The sequence below is a fragment of the Hyla sarda genome, chromosome 4 (assembly GCF_029499605.1).
Source record: "Hyla sarda isolate aHylSar1 chromosome 4, aHylSar1.hap1, whole genome shotgun sequence".
Lineage (NCBI taxonomy): Eukaryota > Metazoa > Chordata > Amphibia > Anura > Hylidae > Hyla > Hyla sarda.
In genome coordinates, this window is record NC_079192.1 from 293,686,183 (window position 1) to 293,706,435 (window position 20,253).

The 20,253-nt window shown below is 42.0% G+C and overlaps 1 protein-coding gene across 3 annotated transcripts in view; it reads right to left on the bottom strand.

Annotated features, from left to right (window-relative positions):
* STAB2 (stabilin 2) overlaps positions 1-20,253 on the bottom strand; it is a 121,944-nt gene that overhangs the window by 72,610 nt on the left and 29,081 nt on the right. For all 3 annotated transcript variants that reach the window (XM_056574537.1, XM_056574538.1, XM_056574539.1), the window contains 16 exons: positions 16,868-16,963; positions 16,022-16,141; positions 14,082-14,278; positions 11,769-11,902; positions 11,555-11,685; positions 11,243-11,322; positions 9,196-9,345; positions 8,887-9,030; positions 7,427-7,489; positions 7,215-7,331; positions 6,767-6,820; positions 6,263-6,343; positions 4,695-4,847; positions 3,784-3,846; positions 3,603-3,698; positions 3,085-3,171 (listed from right to left, as the gene is read on the bottom strand). In XM_056574537.1, coding sequence (XP_056430512.1) covers positions 3,085-3,171; positions 3,603-3,698; positions 3,784-3,846; positions 4,695-4,847; positions 6,263-6,343; positions 6,767-6,820; positions 7,215-7,331; positions 7,427-7,489; positions 8,887-9,030; positions 9,196-9,345; positions 11,243-11,322; positions 11,555-11,685; positions 11,769-11,902; positions 14,082-14,278; positions 16,022-16,141; positions 16,868-16,963 — 1,766 coding nt within the window. The remainder of the gene's footprint in view (positions 1-3,084; positions 3,172-3,602; positions 3,699-3,783; positions 3,847-4,694; positions 4,848-6,262; positions 6,344-6,766; positions 6,821-7,214; positions 7,332-7,426; positions 7,490-8,886; positions 9,031-9,195; positions 9,346-11,242; positions 11,323-11,554; positions 11,686-11,768; positions 11,903-14,081; positions 14,279-16,021; positions 16,142-16,867; positions 16,964-20,253) is intronic.

Sequence of the window (20,253 nt, forward strand, 5' to 3'; positions counted from 1 at the left end):
AATTCAAAAATTGGGTCTACAAGAACATGTAAGTGTAAAAAATGAAGATTGTGAATTTTCTCCTTCACTTTGCTGCTATTCGTGTGAAACGCCTAAAGGGTTAATACACTTACTGAATGTCATTTTGAATACTTTGGGGGGTGTAGTTTTTATAATGGGGACATTTATGGGGTATTTCTAATATGAAGACCCTTCAAATCCACTTCAAACCTGAACTGGTCCCTGAAAAATACTGAGTTTGAAAATTTTGTGAAAATTGGAAAATTGCTGCTGACCGTTGAAGCCCTCTGGTGTCTTCCAAAAGTAAAAACACGTCAATTTTATGATGCAAACATAAAGTAGACATATTTTATATGTGAACCAAAAAAAAATATATTCGTAATATCCATTTTCCTTACAAGCAGAGAGCTTCAAAGTTAGAAAAATGCAAAATTTTCAAATTTTTCATCAAATTTACGGATTTTTCACCAAGAAAGGATGCAAGTATCGACAAAAATTTACCACTATGTTAAAGTAGAATATGTCACGAAAAAACATTCTCGGAATCAGAATGATAACTAAAAGCATTCCAGAGTTATTAATGTTTAAATTGACAGTGGTCAGATGTGCAAAAAACGCTCCGGTCCTTAAGGCCAAAATGGGCTCCGTCCTGAAGGGGTTAATTTATGTCTGTCACAGTGATCTCTGCTGACACCTCTGTCCAAGTCAGGAACTATCCAGAGCAGGAGAGGTTTGCTATGGGGATTTGCTCCTGCTCTGGACCGTACCTGACATGGACAGAGGTGTCAGCAGAGAGTACTTGTTGTCAGGCAGAAAGCAAAGTCATAAAGAAAAGAACTTCCTTTGTATTATACAGCAGCTGATAAGTACTGGAAGAATTGGGATTTTTTTTAATAGAAGTCATGTACAAATCTGTTTAACTTTCTGGCACCATTTGATTTAAAACAAAATGTTTTCCAGTGGAGTAACCCTTTAAGGCAGCACACAACTCCCAGTTCTCAGCACTAAAGAGAGCATGCCTCATCAGTACAGGCCAGAAACCACATGGTCTGTGTCTCTCAGGAGGGTGGGGGCTGCTTTCAGAGAGGGATTTGGACAGAGACAGAGTGGATAGCTGGATGATATAATTCCCTCCCTTTATGCATGTAAGTAACAACCAAATAAAGTGAAACTGCCCTACATAGCTATCAAATAATAATTAGACAATTAAATAGGTTGATGAGAGGGAAAAGATGGGTTATGGGTTTAGTTCCCTGGAGTACCCCTTTAACTTTATTAAAACACACAGTTGACTATAATTCATAATACAACTGTATAAAATGTACAGTACACCATATGGCAAGTCAATACAAGACAAATGAATAGGCATACAATACAGTATCTCTGGGGGAAACTTTGATAGGATTGTTAGTCATGCACTGTTATGTCAAATTACTTTTTTTTTCTTAACATACTACACACATATATTTTCAGAAGCCTATTCAAATTTAAGCACTGTTTTATAGTTCATGTAGATCTACATATAAGCTGTTGATATCTTTAAACATAATGCATTACTTGCTTGGTATTGATTCTAAGTTACAGCCCAAAGCTTCTGGAAGCTTTTGGAAACAGTCAACAAACTTTAGGGCATTAATATTTCTTATAGCAGATTATATGGGCAGCACTATTGCTCAGTAGTGTTGCTCGCGAATATTCGCAATTCGAATTTTATTCGCGAATATCGCATATTCGCGAATTCGCGAATATTCGCGAATATAGCGCTATATATTCGTAATTACGAATATTCGTTTTTTTTTTTTTTTTTTCATTTTTTTTTTTTTCACAGTACACATCACAGTGATCATCCCTCTCTGCTTCCAGCTTGTGTGGTGTAAAGAAGGCTGTAATACTACTGTGTGAGACCGGTGTGCGAATTTTCGCATATGCGAAAATTTGTATATGCTAATGTTCGCATATGCGAATATTCGCTTATGTTAATTTTGTATATGTAAATTTTCGCATATGCTAATTTTCGCACACGCGAAAATTCGCATGTGCGAAAATAAAACGAGAATATTACGAATATGCGAATATTCGCGAATATGACGAATATTCGTCCACATATTCGCGAATATTCGCGAATTCGAATATGGCCTATGCCGCTCAACACTATTGCTCAGTGGTAAGCACTATGTTCCAGCTATGTGGTTTTATGTGAAGATTTGTATTTGTTTTATAGATCTGCAATAAAGAACGGGATCTTAAAGGGATACTCCCCTCCTCGACATCCCCTATGAAAAGGATAGGGGATAAGATGTCTGATTGTGGGGGTGCCACCACTGGGGACCCCCGCGATCTCGGCTGTGGCACCCCAGACATCTGGTGCACGGAGCATTTGGGGGCGGAGGCTCGTGACTTCATGGTCACGCCCCGCTCATGACGTTACTGTGGGAGGGGGTGTGGCAGCCAACACGCCCCCTCCCATAGACTTGCATTGAGGGGGTATGGCCGTGATGTCACGAGCCTCCGGTGCTGCACCCAATGCTCTAAACGAACGCCGGGTGCAGCACAGAGATCACAGGGGCCCCAGCCGTGGGACCCCCATGATCAGACATCTTATGCCCTATCCAAAGGTGAGATTTCTAGGGGCAGAGTACCCCTTTAAGAAGTGCCTACTTACGTGACGTTACTACTGCCTTGCAGCTCTAAGGTCCTAGGTACAAATCTCACCAAGGACATCTATAACAAATCTGCATGTTTTCTCCGTCGGTTTCCTCCCTAAAATATACTGACAGGTGAAAATAGATAGTAAGCTTCAAAGGGGAAAGAGACTGATTTGAGTGATATAAAAACACTGCGGAATATGTTGGTCCTATATAAATAAGGAATTCTTATTATTTAACAGAGCCTTCTCAGAAGTAGATTTTTATCAGACCCAGCAATGAAGCCACGAATGTTGGAAAATTTTAGCTCTGAGACGGCTCAGATAACTCAAGATAAGTAATGCAATGTATTTGTAAAATTCTGTACATTTTGCAAGCCAGTTCCACATATAGTCTGCAAAATTTACTGAAACATTTTCCTGACATGTATTTCATTTACCTCTCCATTTCCTGAACAAGGGTGAGTGAAGCCACCAGGACAAGGTCTGCAGTCAGGGCCATAAAATCCTTTGCAACATGTGGGCACCTGCATAAAGAATACAAGCAACACATTAGTAAAAGGGGTACTCCGCCCCTAGACAGCTTATTCCCTATCCAAAGGATAGGGGATAAGATGTCTGATCTTTGATGTCTGACCTCCCTGCTGCACCCGGCGTTCATTTAGAGCACTGGGTGCAGCGTCGGAGGCTCGTGACATCACAGCCACGCTCCCTCAATGCAAGTCTATGGGAGGGGGCGTGATGGCTGTCACGCCCCCTCTTAAACTTGCATTGAGGGGGCATGGCCTTATTGTCACGACTTTGACATCGCGGGACTTTGACATCGCGAGCCTCCGCCCCGCATCACCAGTCATCCGTGCACCGGATGTCTAGGGGGCCCGCAGCTGACATCATGGGGGTCCCCAGTGGCTGGACCCCCGCAATCAGACATCTTATCCCCTATGCCGAACAGACTTACCTGAACAGTGAAGTTACAGTATCTTGAGCACCCACCCACTGTATAGTCGCTATCCATAATAGATCTTTGGTAGTTACATTTGTGTCTAAAAAGAGACTGAAAAAGCAAATGAAAGATATGTTATGACTGATGACAATCTGTAAAATTCCCAGTATGTTGATAAAGAGATTTGGGTCCTTACTGTTTGTGTAGTTCCAGCTGGGCATTTACTGAAGAGGACCATAGTACAGGAAATACAGGAGCCCTAAAGGGAAAATACAATTGTAACTTGTAGGCAGTGCACAGCTGTGTACGCAAGATCTAAAGCAAGTAAATCATTAAATACCCAATTAGGAAATTACTACAATCAAAACATATGGTAATATTGTTTCATTTTAATATTTTCCTATAGACATGTTGACATTATGGATTTTACCACCTGAATTGTTTGCGGATTCCAAAGTCGAAATTGGAAGCACACCCTGAGATTTTGGTTTGCTATACCATAGTTTAGGCTGCGGATTTGGAAGAAGATTAGTCCCATTCATTGGGATTATGAGAAAGGGTATACAAGGCAGTTTCTGCCTTATTTAGTGATATGCAATTTTATTAAATCAATACATAGATTTTAAACCTGTATTGGAAAAAACTATGCACAGATTCCTACCATACATCAATGAGCTGTGAATGTCACACAAATATAATGCACATTTTGGGGCGGAATTGGTGCTGAAATCACATACAAAATGGTATGACTGGGACTCTAATGATCACAATTTTTACAAACGACATTTCTATGATGGTCTACTTTAGTAGATTTTATAATCTGCAAGCACTAATCTCAGGTGTAAACATTACTGGCTTTATGGCCCTTTATTAGCTATCCTTGAGTAAAGTTTATACCAAGATTATAACTGTGAAAGGGATATGTTGTTATGTGACTTTCTTATTAGTAACTGAGTATCACTTTTGTCTTTACTAACATACAATGCTGGTTCTGGAGTCATGATTTTTTGTTCAAAGTGTAGCCCCCATATGGTAACCACATACAATGCCATGCTATACACCATATTCACATTAGCCATTCTTACAATTTCTTTATAATTCACTCACAGGTCTTATCTCATACTTAATCTCATCACATCTATGTGGCAGAATAGGCAGTATAGAAGGCGGAATAAGAACACCATCTAGAGTATAAATACGGCCATTCTTTGCTGCAACGTCAGCTTCTTCAACCTCTTCACCATTGACTAGAATTTGTCCCTAATAAAAAAAAAAAAGGAAAGGCCAGAAACACAATTTTTTACCATTGTAAATGCTCCAGTAATGTGTCAGGCAGCACTACACGATAATATCTAACAATATGAATACAAATAAAATTAATGTGTATTGGTCCGAAAGGGAAAAATATATATTCCTCAACATAATACTAGCCGAAAGACAAAGTTGCTACAAATGTCAATATAATTTGCACACCATTCCTTTAGGAAATGATAACCCTATCTGAGAGGGTAGGAGTCTATTTTATCACTTTTCCTCAACATGCACTAAATACATTTTAAGTATTGTGGTTGGGTCAGTATGGGAACAATAGGATTGCGGGCATAGCAGCCGATATGAAGCTATCTTTGAGTTTGTTGGGGATCGCTATGGTTGATAGAAGTTTACAGAGACATTCATGGTGTAGGTTAGCCTAAAAATCTGGGGGAAGTAAATGCTACTATTATAATTTCCATTTTCTGAACTAACTAAATACTGATGGTCCTCATTGGAGAAAGGGGCCCAATTTCAAGCTGTGCCATGGTAGTCAATGGTTACTTGTTATAATTTTGTTAGTCAGTTATGCCTTCCCACATGAAAATGTTCAAAATTGAGATACTGATACTATGATTTCCATATATCACTATATACAATGGGGCAAAAAGGTATTTAGTCAGACACCAATTGTGCAAGTTCTCCCATTTAAAAAGATGATAAAGGCCTGTAATTTTCATCATAGGTAAACTTCAACTATGAGAGACAGAATGGAGGGAAAGAATAAAGGAAATAACATTGTAGGATTTCTAAGAATTAATTGGAAAGTTCCTCGGTAAAATTAATATTTGGTCACCTACAAACAAGCAAGATTTCTGGCTCTCACAAACCTGTAACTTCTTCTTTACGAGTCTCCTCTGTCCTCCACTCGTTACCTCTATTAATGGCACCTGTTTAAACTTGTTATCAGTATAAAAGACATATGTCCACAATCTCAAACAGTCACACTCCAAACTCCCCTATGGTCAAGACCAAAGAGCTGTCGAAGGACACCAGAAACAAAATTGTAGACCTGCACCAGGCTGGGAAGACTGAATCTGCAATAAGCAAGCAGGTTGGTGTGAAGAAATCAACTGTGGGAGCAATTATTAGTAAATGGAAGACATACAAGACCACTGAGGGAGAACTTGCACAATTGGTGGCTGACTAATACTTTTTTGCACCACTGATACCACCATAATTTCAATAACAGGGTGTAAAATCTAATTACTGAGTGTGCTCATAATTTTGGAACTACAGTATCTTTTGTCTGTAATTCCTCAATTGGAAGAGAGTATTGGGGTATACTGCTGAAATTAAAAAGCCCCCCCTTATGATATGTTCTATGATATCTTACAGGTAAGTAGCGTATTTCCAATACTTACATTGCTTGTTGTTTGAAACTGAATTAACTGATTTGCCATACTCATAATCTGAGTAGAAGAGATTATATTTGCAACATCCAGCTGCAGGAAACAAAGTAAAGTGTTACTGGTCTGTAACGATTATTTGTTACAAAATACAAGATACAAGTAATATCATCATGACCACAGGTATATATGAATTGTAATTCATTATTTATTTATTCTAAAATGTATTTATCAATGTATTTATTTATTTATTTAAAAGGTGGTTCACCTTTTCCATTTGGCCTGGCCTCTACACTCCCTCCCACCCTTAGATGACTATCTGCCATTTTCATGTCTATATCATAAGGAAGTCCATTGTGCTATATAGAATAACTACTGGTGACTACAGCAATTGTGTATTTTGCATATAAAGGTGGTAACCAATAGAGTACGTAATTGACAAGGTAACATGGACATGAGAATATAGAATGGAAAAGAAACAACAACGTGTTGAGAGATATTACAAGAAGTTACACTAACCTGAGCAGATGAAACAATGTGGTACCTTAACAGCTCCAGTAGTTTCCTAGAGCCCTGTGTACAAGCAAAAAGCAATTGTCTACATTGATTAAATTACTAATAAATCAGATGTTATGTAACTTTATACAGTCTTAATGACTTTCTAGGACAGAGGTGTACAACTGCCACAGAGACTACATGTGGCCCACAATGTTATTCTATGGGGTCCGACCATGAAAAAACTGAAATTTTTTCAAAGTGTAGTCAGAGATGGTCTATCCTGCATTCTCATGATAAAAGGAAATCCCAAAAGTAAAACCTCAACCTGTAAGTAGGTCACAAATGTCCTAAATAGGAAAGACATATTAAGTTTTATTGCAGCCGTTTGTACGAGACCGCATTTTGGCCCTACTACCAGACAAGGCTGTTCAGCCCTGTGCTAAGACGTAGATGTAGTAAGTATGTGCACCTCTTTGGATAACAGGTAGTCCAGTGTTCCATTATCCATTTCAGACAATGCAGCATTGTTGGGTACAAAGACTGTGTAGGGTCCATCCTTTTCTAGATCTGGCCCAAGGTTAGATTTCTGTTAAACATAACACATACAGTAAAAAAAGACTGCAATATTCCGTCCACATCCATGGTTGACAACAAAACTTGAAAAAATATTAAAAAAATTACCTCCAACAGAAACCTGAATCTATTGTATCTACCATTGTCTTGAAGTATTTCCATGATTGTTTCCTAAAAATAAAGTTAACACTTATTTTATACACAATGATAAAACAGAATTCATAGTGACAGCTTAATCCCTAGACCTCTCTAGTTGATACATTGGGACAATTTTGATTTGTTACATGATGAAAATTGAAAGATCATTTTGAATGGCGTTAGAGAGGTATTGTGAGAATTACCTTCTTTTACATTGGTGGTCACCCTTCTCACATAGAACTGTGGTCCCCACTGCCCAGCCCTTCTGGATTTGGGGTACTGCTACATCCACTGATTGGTTAAATTGCCACTACCATGTGCTGATCCTAAATCCAGATGCACTGAGCAGCAGGAAACTGTTGTCTGTGATACTGACAGCGGCAGGGGAGAGAGGAAGATGAGTATACTTTTATGTTGTTTTAACCAGCTGCATAACCAGCAATGTAAAAAACAATAAAATTCTGAATACCCTTTAACGTTAATAAATATGGGCACTTCAACATTATTTCTAGCATTCGACATAATGTTGACTGTATACAGCTGAACAAATGTTATTAACCACAAAGACGAGCATATGTTCCATAGAGACAGATAATGCAGCTGCTATAAAGTCCTTAGAGAGAAGGGTCCAGCCTAGGTTATCCCTATCTAAACCTGTGCAGGGATCTCTCTTTACAGACCCTACAATGTTACCCAACAAGGGTGTTGGGGATCAACCTAAGGAACATGAAAAGGGATGAGGGTACAAACAAGTATCAATTCCTACTCTCTCAGGTTTAAGGTGTGTGAACCAGCACTTAAAGTGAGGAACATAGTTATTAATGGGTTATTCCAGCTTTGTACATCTTATCCCCTATCCAAAGAATGTATGATAGCAGTGGTCCAGCCACTGGGGACTCCTGAGATCTTGGTGCAGCCCTTGGCATTCTGTGCCGGGCACTGCCTTTGAGACGGGGGAACGTGACATCACGCCTACGCCCCTAGTGACGTCCTGCCACGCCCCTGGAGGGGGCATGACATCACTAGGGGGCGTGGTTGTGACGACACGTCCCTGTTTTAGGGCAGCACCCAGCACAGAATGTCGGGGGCTGCACAGAGAAAGCGGGGGGTCCCCAGCAGTGGGACCCCTTCGATCATACATCTTATCCCCTATCCATTGGATAGGGGATAAGATGAATAAAGCCATAACACCCCTTTAATGCTATGGGATTCTGACCATTACAATCAAAAGGTGATCATGTAACTCCAGTAGGGCAACCATTTACACATAATATCTTTATTTATATAGCGCCACACAGTCAGCAGCACTGTACTGTACGTAACAGAGGTCAATTGTACAGGCAAATATAAGACATTGAGATACATACTATTAATAGTAGCGAGGGCCCTGATTACAAGAGCTTATTTATGGCAGTTCATTGTTAACCTACTTTAGTGTTGCTTTCCAGAGTTGGTTCCACAAAATCCATAGCCTTATCAATGATATGTAGGATTCCATTGGAGGCAATTATATTTTTCTCTAAAAATTTCCCCCTCTTCTTACTTCCACGAATCCTTATTTTCAACTCATTATCCTAGACATTAAAGTAAATGGTTAATGCCATCATCCAAATTTTTTGTGTAACCCTGATAGAGTTTCTAACAATACCTCTGTGTCATGTGTGTAGTTTCTTTATCACATTATGGACTATGTTTTATGACAGTAACAGAATAGAGTCATAGCATATCCATCATCTCACCGTGTCACCGGCTGTAATTTCCCCTGATTTTCCAGTCAATGTATAAATTAAATCTGTGCTGTTGAAATCTTCAGCATTCAGCTGCCCAGCTATCATATGAAGCTTGATAAAGTACAGAATATTTTCCTTACTTGATTTGAGATTCTTTACCTGAAATTGAACAGAAATGTCTTATTACAGACTCCTGATTCAATATACAACTTTTTGCTTTATAAAATTAATACATTTAGGTATGCACATAAGTATGCACCTATTTATGTAGAAACCAGAATGTAACCGGCAATACTTTTTTTGTATGCACCACATTGAGGCCGGGTTCATACTACGGAATTTCCAAGCAGAATTCTGTTTTGAAATACTGTTCGGAATTTCCAATGAAGCCAAGTCCCATTGCTGGCAATGTGATTTTGCTGCACATTGTACACTGCATAATTTTCCAGTCGGACTTTTCAATCGGAAAATCCTCTGAAAAAATTCCGTCAGAAGAGTGAGAGGAGGTGTCTGCTACAGATGCTGTGTTGTCAGTCAGGAAAGGTGGCTCCTTGACACACAAGAGGTTCTGCAGTGGCTTATGGTGGTGTTTTTAGCCGGGGTTCCTCCAGATTGTGCGGTCCTAGTGCTGATGATTCAGACGCCACTGGCCGGCACTGGCCACACTCAGAATCTCCGGCTGGATTTAATCTGGTCGGAGATTCCGCAGCGTGTGAAACTTAGTAGAGATGAGCGAACTTACAGTAAATTCGATTCGTCACGAACTTCTCAGCTCGGCGGTTGCTGACTTTTCCTGCATAAATTAGTTCAGCTTTCCGGTGCTCCGGTGGGCTGGAAAAGGTGGCTACAGTCCTAGAAAAGAGTCTCCTAGGACTGTACCCACCTTTTCCAGCCTACCGGAGCACCGGAAAGCTGAACTAAATTATGCAGGAAAAGTCATCAACTGCCAAGCTGAGAAGTTCGTGACGAATCGAATTTACTGTAAGCTCGCTCATCTCTAAAACTTAGTATTGCAGATTGCAACTGCATCCATCTTGCCACTGAAAATTGGGTTTAATAATGCATAAAAATGCTGGCTGGGAAAATCTTGATCATATGAATATGTTCTTCTGCTTACTAGAGATAAACCTTCGGAAATTTTTTCGAGATGTTTTGCTCAAAAAGGAAGAATGCTGAACAAGGGCCTCTCTGAATGACACTAATCTTTTTGTTGGACTTAGGTCAGAGTTAGTGCAGCCTCTCTGCCAAATCAGGAAGACTTTCCTGGATATTCCTTTCCAAGTGTCATGTAAAGAGAAGTCTAAATTGCCCCTCAGTAATCCAACCTGTAAAGATCCTTTCGGACTGAGAGCTTGAAAGTCAGAGAACATATCCATAAATCTGCATTAGTCATTTCACATACTTGTTCTAAGAAGCACCTCAAGATTGTTAAATTGAGTAAAGCTGCTATAAAAGTGCTTCTAAAAAGGCAGTGGCTTCATTGACAAAGGGTTGTGGTTGGGTCACAAGGGAACACTGGGTTAGCAAAACCACCCTGCCGCATGCCATGTTCTAAGGGCTACTACACCTGGCAAACCCTGCAACATTTCCCGTGCACTCCACATTAACTGAACAACAAAACATTGTAAGAGGCAGAAATGGTGGTCAGGGATGGCTATATTTCTGCAGGATTCCTCCATTGTGTCTATGAGACTCAAAGAAGTTCACCCTAGAGAAAGCTGGGTGAGATGTGTGAAATCCAGGGTAGCTTGCTATCCGTAGGCAAAGTGGTAGTGGGGCCTGTCATTGATGCCCCACTACCTCTGCCTTGATGCCAGATCAATAGTGGGCTAACTTGGGTGTGCACAGTATGCAAGAAAACATGCCACCATGTAAGAGGACACAGGCATTGCAAAGTTTGTAGGAGTCTAGAGAAAGACATGTTTGGTAGGAGAGTTCTGGCATGTGATACATGTGATGTGTAAAGCATTGAGTCAGTTTGGTGCTCCTTTAGGAAATCAAGGCAAGTCGATTAAATTATGTTATCTCTTTTTTTCTGACATTTTAATATACTTACATCCCTTGCTTTGATGCCTCTGTTTATAGGTACTAGAACTGTGAAGGGTCCCAATGAAGTCAGTGGCCAAGAATACTCCTCTTTTTGAAAAAGGAACAGATGATATAATACTTTATTAAGAGAAACAACATAAACGGTACAAACAGACAAGGCGTAAGATATTGGGTTGGGGGTCAGATAAGGGTTATGTGGGTATCCCAGTGGTCGGAACCCCACATTTGGATCACCAATGCAGTGGTTAGGTGATAAATGTTTATGACTGGAATATCCCTTAAAAACCCTTGGCTTTATATAACAGAGATCAGCACTTACCAAACAAGTTTATAGCAGTAGAAAGCTTCCCCTGCCACTGTCCTGGATTACTGTTAATTTCTCTCATACGTTCCAAAATGTTTCCATAGCATACCTTACCATCACCAGTATAACCCTTCTGGCATACGCATCTGTCAAATATGGTAATTGTTATTACATAGAATCATGTTCTCATGAAGCCATTATATATATAGACAAGGAAACAAACACTTACTCCATTTGCCCAGGTGCAACAGTGGTGCAGTTAGCATATTTGCTGCATGGATTCTTGGTTGCGCACACATCTACTAGCTTGCACTCAGTTCCTGGCAGAAAGTTACTATATCCCTCTTTACATTCACAATGAGACTGGACAAAAAAAGTACAGATTGCTTATTACAAAGTTATACACGCTTCCCTTACATCCTAACCTGTAGCACAGATGGGATATTCCATACCCCCCCCCCCCCCCCCCCCGCGAACTCATAGGACAGATGGAACTTTATTAGAAATAAATCAATTAATTCATTAGTAACACCCACACAAACCCCATAAATAGGAGGGGGATCACCCACAGTTCTTGTGTTTTTTTCTGACTGATGGTGACCCTCCTTTCGGTGGGGATCCATACTTTATTATTCCTTTTTCTTTTCGCCAGTTCCTCCTGGCCTTATACTTGTGGACCGGTTTCCATTCTGGCCTTATCTTTTAGACAGTTCCTTTAAAGGTATTGTGTTAGGACTAAATAGTATGACAATGTTCTATATTAAGAAAGGCCAGGACTAGAAAAAATTAATTTCTTCCTTTGTCAAGGAGTATAAAAAAGTATGACTGTCTGCAGACGAACGTGTCACAAATGCTCCATGGACCTGAGTAATGATGGCTGGGTGTGAACATTCTCATATAAACACAACATATCTTAGTCTTGTATTCATGTGTAGTTTTTCCAAAAATTCATGTAATGCAAGTTCAGTGCCATGGAGGGGATGCAAGGTTTAAACTAAGGTAGCTGGATTGTCGCTGTATAGTGTCAATGAGCCAGTATTTCTGAATGAAATCTGTAAGTAAACATTTCATGTAGATGTTGCAAATTTAGTTATAGTTCTAAACAGAATTATAATTTATTCGCAAAGCCTGTGTACTGTGAGAACAGGTTTGGAAGTAGAAATATGCATATTTACAAGCTCCTTTGCCTTCCTATTATATGAGCAGGGATGGCATTTTGAGGACAACCTGCAGTAAAGCACATGTCTACAGTATAATGCTGCAAATACAAGTGAGAGCGGAGCAGTCCACTGGCTAAGGATATCAAATAAATACACAGATATTGGGCCATTATTTGCAACCTTTTGCATGGATTGGGTCATTAGAATATGATATACCAATAAAAAAGGAAACAACAGCTGGAGGTACCTGATTATAACACCTGATACAAATAAAAGGATATATCAGGGAAAAAGAAACCAAATGGTGCATTGGTTCAAAAATAAGGAAACTGAATATATATCGGTGGTGCAAAGGAATCCATAGAATAAATACTGTAATAAAGAAGAAAAAAGAAAGTCCAGCAACTCACCGCAATATGCATTCAGTATATTGAAGCCGCCATGGATGCCCAGGATCGTGCAGGAAGCTCAGAGGCTACAAACCGGTAGGTTTCGTGCAATCAGCACTTCTTCCATCCCTGGGCCGGAAGAAGTGCTAATTGCATGAAACCTACCGGTTTGTAGCCTCTGAGCTTCCCGCAAGATCCTGGGCATCCATGGCGGCTTCAATATACTGAATGCATATTGCGATGAGTTGCTGGACTTTCTTTTTTCTTCGTTATTAAATCATTTGAATATGAGGCAAAACAGTAATAAAGGACTGAGTCTCTAATAGTGTCCCTATATGCCCTACTGGCATCCCTTAAATTATAGCCCTAAACCTTAGAAGAGCGATCATGCCAAAAAGGGTGGCCCCAAACTGGATCCTATTCCTAGATGCTCTATATACCTCTACATGGGTTTGGGGAAGATGAACTGATCTGTGATAGACCACCTAGCGTCTTTTACTTGTCCAGGATAGTTACACTGTGGTCACATTAATTGACTGTAGCCAAAAAGATTGATAAAACAAATACCACAAAAAGGGCCAATAGCAAAATCACTTTTGTGATAAAAGATAACCAATCCTAAACAGATGGATAGTCAACTGGGAGCTGATGTTTATCATCATATGCAAATGATACAAATTCAGTAGTGTCCAAACCAATAAAAGTTGTGCTTCAATCGATATTGCCATCCAACAGATATATATGCGTAAAAAACACATTGTCCCACAAACAACAATAAGTTCATCAGGGACTCTTGTTAATCTGCCACAATTGAATCCATAGTTTTAGTGTCAATGCATATGCACAAACTGGGTAAAAAAAGTCATGAGAATAATACATGCTAAAGATATTAGAAACTTATCTGAGCTGTACATGATGAAGACTACCAGGTATAAGTGCAATCTGTGAGTGTCTGGTGTACATATATGTATATGTTGTACATTAAATTCTCACCTTTCCAGGACCATCATATTTGCAAACAGAAGATAGTGTGGGGCAATTTCCAAAGTTTGTTTGGCATGGATCAATAGGTAAACACAAGGTGCCATCACCACTGTAGCCTTCTTTGCATTTACAGTTGTGTTGGTTTGGGCCGATATGGAAGCAGTCTGCTGCTGCATGACAGACATTCTTCAAACAAGGATTAATTTCTGTAAAACAAAGAGTGAGTGAAGATCATAACTGCTTAACATCTGTGATATTAGTTTTTCTCCACTATATACATTTTATACAGTTCTAATTTTATTATTTTAGTGTCCAGTTTATTCTGCATAACACATTGCCTATTCATACCATTGGGCTATACAGGACACATCCTCCAAATTTAGAGATGCTCTTTGTAACTGCTTTCCAGTGTGGCCAAGAGATTAGGGTTCTGGACAGAAGATCCCCTCTAGTAACTAGTGTTTTATAATTAAAGTGGGTATTTTTGAACTTGACAAAATATTGACAGTGCCACATGAGAACATAGCTTAAGATGTGCAGAGAAGATATCACATTAACATTTCAGATACATATTCTTGAAGCTCAGAATCCTAAAAGTCAATTTGTTGGTTAGTCCTCTTACTATACTTTTGGGTGTGTGTATATGCATTGGGGGTATCAAGGTGTATTTACTTTTTACCACAGATAAAATGTTCCTCTTTGTGAATTATGAAGCTGTTCCTGGCTGAAAATCTGCATTGTCAGATTTAAAAACTTTTTATACGTTGTTGATCTTAGCAAAACATTAACCTTTCTAATACTTCATAAGAAAATTGTATTTCATTTTTATAGAAATCATGGCTTTGTCCTAGCTGAAGCACAGGCATGGACAAAGTCTAGAAAGTGAGGGTGAGCTAGCAGTCCTCTGTGCTCTCTCCTGTCTGATATTACTCCTTGCTCTCTCCTGTCTGATAGGACTCCTCTGTGCTCTCTCCTGTCTGATAGGACTCCTCTGTGCTCTCTCCTGTCTGATAGGACTCCTCTGTGCTCTCTCCTGTCTGATAGCACTCCTCTGTGCTCTCTCCTGTCTGATATTACTCCTCTGTGCTCTCTCCTGTCTGATAAGACTCCTCTGTGATCTCTCCTGTCTGATAGGACTCCTCTGTGCTCTCTCCTGTCTGATAAGACTCCTCTGTGCTCTCTCCTGTCTGATAGCACTCCTCTCTGCTCTCTCCTGTCTGATAGCACTCCTCTGTGTTCTCTCCTATCTGATAGTCCTCCCCTATGCTCTCTCCTGTCTGATAGAACTCTTCTGTGCTCTGGCCTGTCTGATAGTAGTCCTCTGTGCTCTCTCCTGTCTGATAGCACTCCTCTGTGCTCTCTCCTGTCTGATAGTACTCCTCTGTGCTCTCTCCTGTCTGATAGTACTGCTCTGTACTCTCTCCTGTCTGATAGTACTCCTCTGTGCTCTCTCCTGTCTGATAGCACTCCTCTGTGCTCTCCCCTGTCTGAAAGGACTCCTCTGTGCTCTCTCCTGTCTGATAGCACTCCTTTGTACTCTCTCCTGTCTGATAGGACTCCTCTGTGCTCTCTCCTGTCTGATAGCACTCCACTGTGCACTCCCCTGTCTGATAGGACTCCTCTGTGCTCTCTCCTGTCTGATAGGACTCCTCTGTGCTCTCTCCTGTCTGATAGCACTCCTGTGCTCTCTCCTGTCCTATCATACACCTAATAGACATAGGAGTGCTAGCCCACCCTCACTTACTGGATTTTGTCCATGCCTGTGCTTCAGCTTGGATAAAGCCATATTTTATAAGCCATGATTTCCATAAAAAGGAAGTAAAATTTTCTTATGTAGTACTGTATATTAGAAAGGTTAATGTTTTGCCAATATATACAACATATAAAACATTTTTGTATCTGACACTACACATAAAAAAAACATGTTGGATTTCTGGAATAAGTCTTACGTTCACACTGAGTGCCTTTCTCTTCAAAATCTGGTAAGCATTTACACTCCATTGCTCCCGTGCTTGAACTAACACATCGCATATTTTCTTTGCAGTTCAATGCTGCACATTCTGGTAAAGCTGGGATAAAAAAAAAATGAATATCTTAGTACTCTAAACATAATAAAATCGTACATGGCGCACTTTCATTCACACCCCCTAAGTTATACACCCAACGATCAGTGATTGATGGCTTGTCCTACACCAGATACCTAAGGCTACCCTGCCTGGGGATGTGTCTGATCACAGGTGGGTCCAACAGCTGCCCCCCCCCCCCCCCCGATTTCCCATACGGGGCACAGGTTCTCCTCTGCTAATGCACATTTCCAACACAGCATGTCAGCTGGTTGAAACACACACCTTCCATTCACCTCTATGGCAGAGGTGGAGACACACATCCTCCATTAATCTCTGTCTAAGAGGCGGAGACACAGGAACGGTGTGTTCCTGTGTCTCCGCCTCTTAGATAGAGATTAATGGAGGGGGTGTGTTTTGACCAGCTGACATGCTGTGTGCGAAATGCGCATTAGCAGAGGAGAGTCGGGGGCTGAGCCGGAGCCCTGTACAGGAGATTGCGGGGGTAGGGGGGGAAGGGGGGGAAGGTGGGGGTCCCCAGCAGTCGGACCCCTTGCGATCAGACACTTATCCTCTGGACATCTTCTTTAATGTGGAACTATGAAGAAATATTAGTTTAAGCATGCATTAAAATCTACAACTTCAGTGACAGTGCAAGAAACAAAAGCATATCCCTTTGCATAATAAAGTGTCAGTCCTTCCCTATTCATTGTCCCATGCTGCAATACTTACGTTGATCACATCTAGGACCACCATAACCAGAAAGGCACAAGCATATACCATCTCCATTAATTCCACTGTTACATACTCCATGGACACAAGAACAGACTGTGGAAATAAAAGAATAATACATTATACAAAGAACAGAAACCAGACCCAACAAAAATAATCTTTACTATTTTCAAGGTGGTCTATACACTGAGCGACAGGGCATAGAATATATAGTTCCAGTGGGTGGCTTATGTCACAAAGTATTTAAATGGTTCTGTGAAATCACAATAGTGATGGCCTGTATTTAGGATAGTGGGATTCTGACTTTTAGCCCTCCCTGGTACTTTGAAAGGGTTGCTGCACTTAAAGGGGTACTCCATCCCTAGACATCTTATCCCCCATCTAAAGGATAGGAGATAAGATGTCTGATCGTGGGGGTCCCGCTGCTGGAACTTTGCTCTGTGCCGGAACACTGATGATGCGGAGGCTCGTGACATCCCTGTCACGCCCCGCTCGTGATGTCACGGCCATGTCCCCTCAATGCAAGTCTATGGGAGGGGGCGTAAAAGCCGTAGATGCCTCCTCCCATAGACTTGCATTTAGGGGGATGTGGCCGTGATGTCACAAGATTAAACGAACGCCGGGTGCAGCAGGGAGATCATGGGGGTCTCCAGCGGCGGGACTCTCACGATCAGACATCTTATCTCCTATCCTTTGGAGTGTGAAACTGTGATCTCTTCAATTTTTACAAGACTCTATACACCTGTATAATGGACATTTGAAGACATGAAATGTTTTTAGCCATTTTACTCAACAGCTCAGAAAGATGTGAAACGGACACAAAGTAAAAGCAGAAAGGAAAAAAAAAATCCCTTTTACCCAGTATTTGATGATTTAGTGGTCTTTGTGATGGTGAAAACTTTCTATCAATACAAAGAAGGTAGAGTCTCAAGTTAACTCAGTTAACATGGTGTACAAGTAAACTGGTACTACTAAATGGCTTTACCAGAATGGAGGAGCACTAATCCACTGAATCATCAGCCAGATCTCTGCATCTTTAGTGACAGGTCAATTCACTTCATCAGTTCGCAGGTCTATTTACAATAATTGTGTGGATTTTAGCACAGAGACCGCAAGTCTGCGGAATTTCTTAGCTGATATTCTGCAGTGGAAACATACCCTTAGGCCAAGTTCACGTCAGAATCTCCATGCAGAATTCCAACAAAAATTGATGATAAAAACATGAGAAACGCCGACGCATTCCGAGCTGTTCACAGCTCTTAGTCGTGCCAGCATATTGACGGGCATGTGCTCCTTATATAGTGTCTACCCAGTTTGGCCCCGGGGATCACAGAAGCAAGCCGGAAACAACACATTAGTGACGTATGCAAGCATCACATTCGCCACACAAAGCCACAAACTGCGGTACGGATCGGATCAGGTAAGTATGTGGAAATACAATAACAAAAATATTGCATAAAAGAAAACCCGATCCAGATCGTGATAGGTATCTAAGACGCTAGATATACAAACTGAAATGTATGAACAGCTGAATGAAAATATCAGTCATAGTAAACAAAACATGGGAGTGCCATTTGAGCATACAATGTGGGTGGATGTTACGCCGAGCGCTCCGGGTCCCTGCTCCTCCCCGGAGCGCTCGCGCCGTTCCTCTCTCTGCAGCGCCCCGGTCAGACCCGCTGACCGGGAGTGCTGCACTGACATTGCCGGCGGGGATGCGATTCGCATAGCGGGACGCGCCCGCTCGCGAATCGCATCCCAAGTCACTCACCCGTCCCGGTCCCCGGCTGTCACACCCTGGCGCCAGCTCTCTAAGATTTAAAGGGCCAGTGCACCAGTGATTGGTGCCTGGCCCAATCAGCCTAATTAGCTTCCACCTGCTCCCTGTCCTTATTACCTCACTTCCCCTGCACTTCCTTGCCGGATCTTGTTGCCTTGTGCCAGTGAAAGCGTTTCGTGTTGTCCAAAGCCTGTGTTCCAGATCTCCTGCTATCCTTATTGACTATGAACCTTGCCGCCTGCCCCGACCTTCTGCTACGTCTGACCTTGCCTCTGCCTAGTCCTTCTGTCCCACGCCTTCTCAGCAGTCAGCGAGGTTGAGCCGTTGCCGGTGGATACGACCTGGTTGCTACCGCTGCAGCAAGACCATCCCGCTTTGCGGCGGGCTCTGGTGAAAACCAGTAGCAACCCTAGAACCGGTCCACCGACACGGTCCACGCCAATCCCTCGCTGACACAGAGGATCCACATCCAGCCTGCCGAATCGTAACAGTAGATCCGGCCATGGATCCCGCTGAGGTGCCGCTGCCAAGTCTCGCTGACCTACCCACGGTGATCGCCCAGCAATCGCAGCAAATTACCCAACAAGGACAGCAGCTGTTGCAGTTGACCGCCACGTTACAGCAACTTCTGCCACTGCTACAGCAGCAACCATCTCCTCCGCCAGCTCCTGCACCTCCTCGCAGCGAGTGGCCGCTCCTAGCCTCAGCTTGTCCCTGCCGGACAAATTTGATGGGGACTCCCGACTCTGCCGTGGCTTCTTGTCTCAATGTTCCCTGCATATGGAGATGTTGTCGGACCAATTTCCTACAGAACGGTCTAAGGCGGTGTTCGTAGTGAGTCTTCTATCTGGAAAGGCTTTGTCTTGGGCCACACCGCTATGGGACCGCAATGATCCTGCCACAGCCACTGTCCAGTCCTTCTTCGCTGAAGTCCGTAGTGTCTTCAAGGAACCAGCCCGAGCTTCTTCTGCCGAGACTGCCCTGCTGAACCTGGTCCAGGGTAATTCTTCAGTAGGCGAGTACGCCATCCAATTTCGTACTCTCGCTTCCGAATTATCTTGGAATAACAAGGCTTTCTGCGCGACCTTTAAAAAAGGCCTATCCAGTAACATCAAGGATGTGCTGGCCGCACGAGAGATTCCTGCCAACCTGCAAGAACTTATCCATTTGACCACCCGCATTGACATGCGTTTTTCTGAGAGACACCAGGAGCTCCGCCAGGAAAAAGACCTTGATCTCTGGGCACCTCTCTCACAGTATCCTTTGCAATCTACCCCTGTGCCTCCCGCCGAGGAGGCTATGCAAGTGGATCGGTCTCGCCTGACCCATGAAGAGAGGACTCGCCGTAGGGATAACAATTTATGTCTGTACTGCGCCAGTACCGAACACTTCTTGGTGGATTGCCCTATTCGCCCTCCACGTCTGGGAAACGCACGCACACACCCAGCTCACGTGGGAGTGGCGTCTCTTGGTCTGAAGTCTGCTTCTCCACGTCTCACTGTGCCCGTGCGGATTTCTCCTTCTGCCAACTCCTCCTTCTCAGCCGCGGCCTTCTTGGACTCTGGTTCTTCTGGAAATTTTATTCTGGCCTCTTTGGTGAATAAGT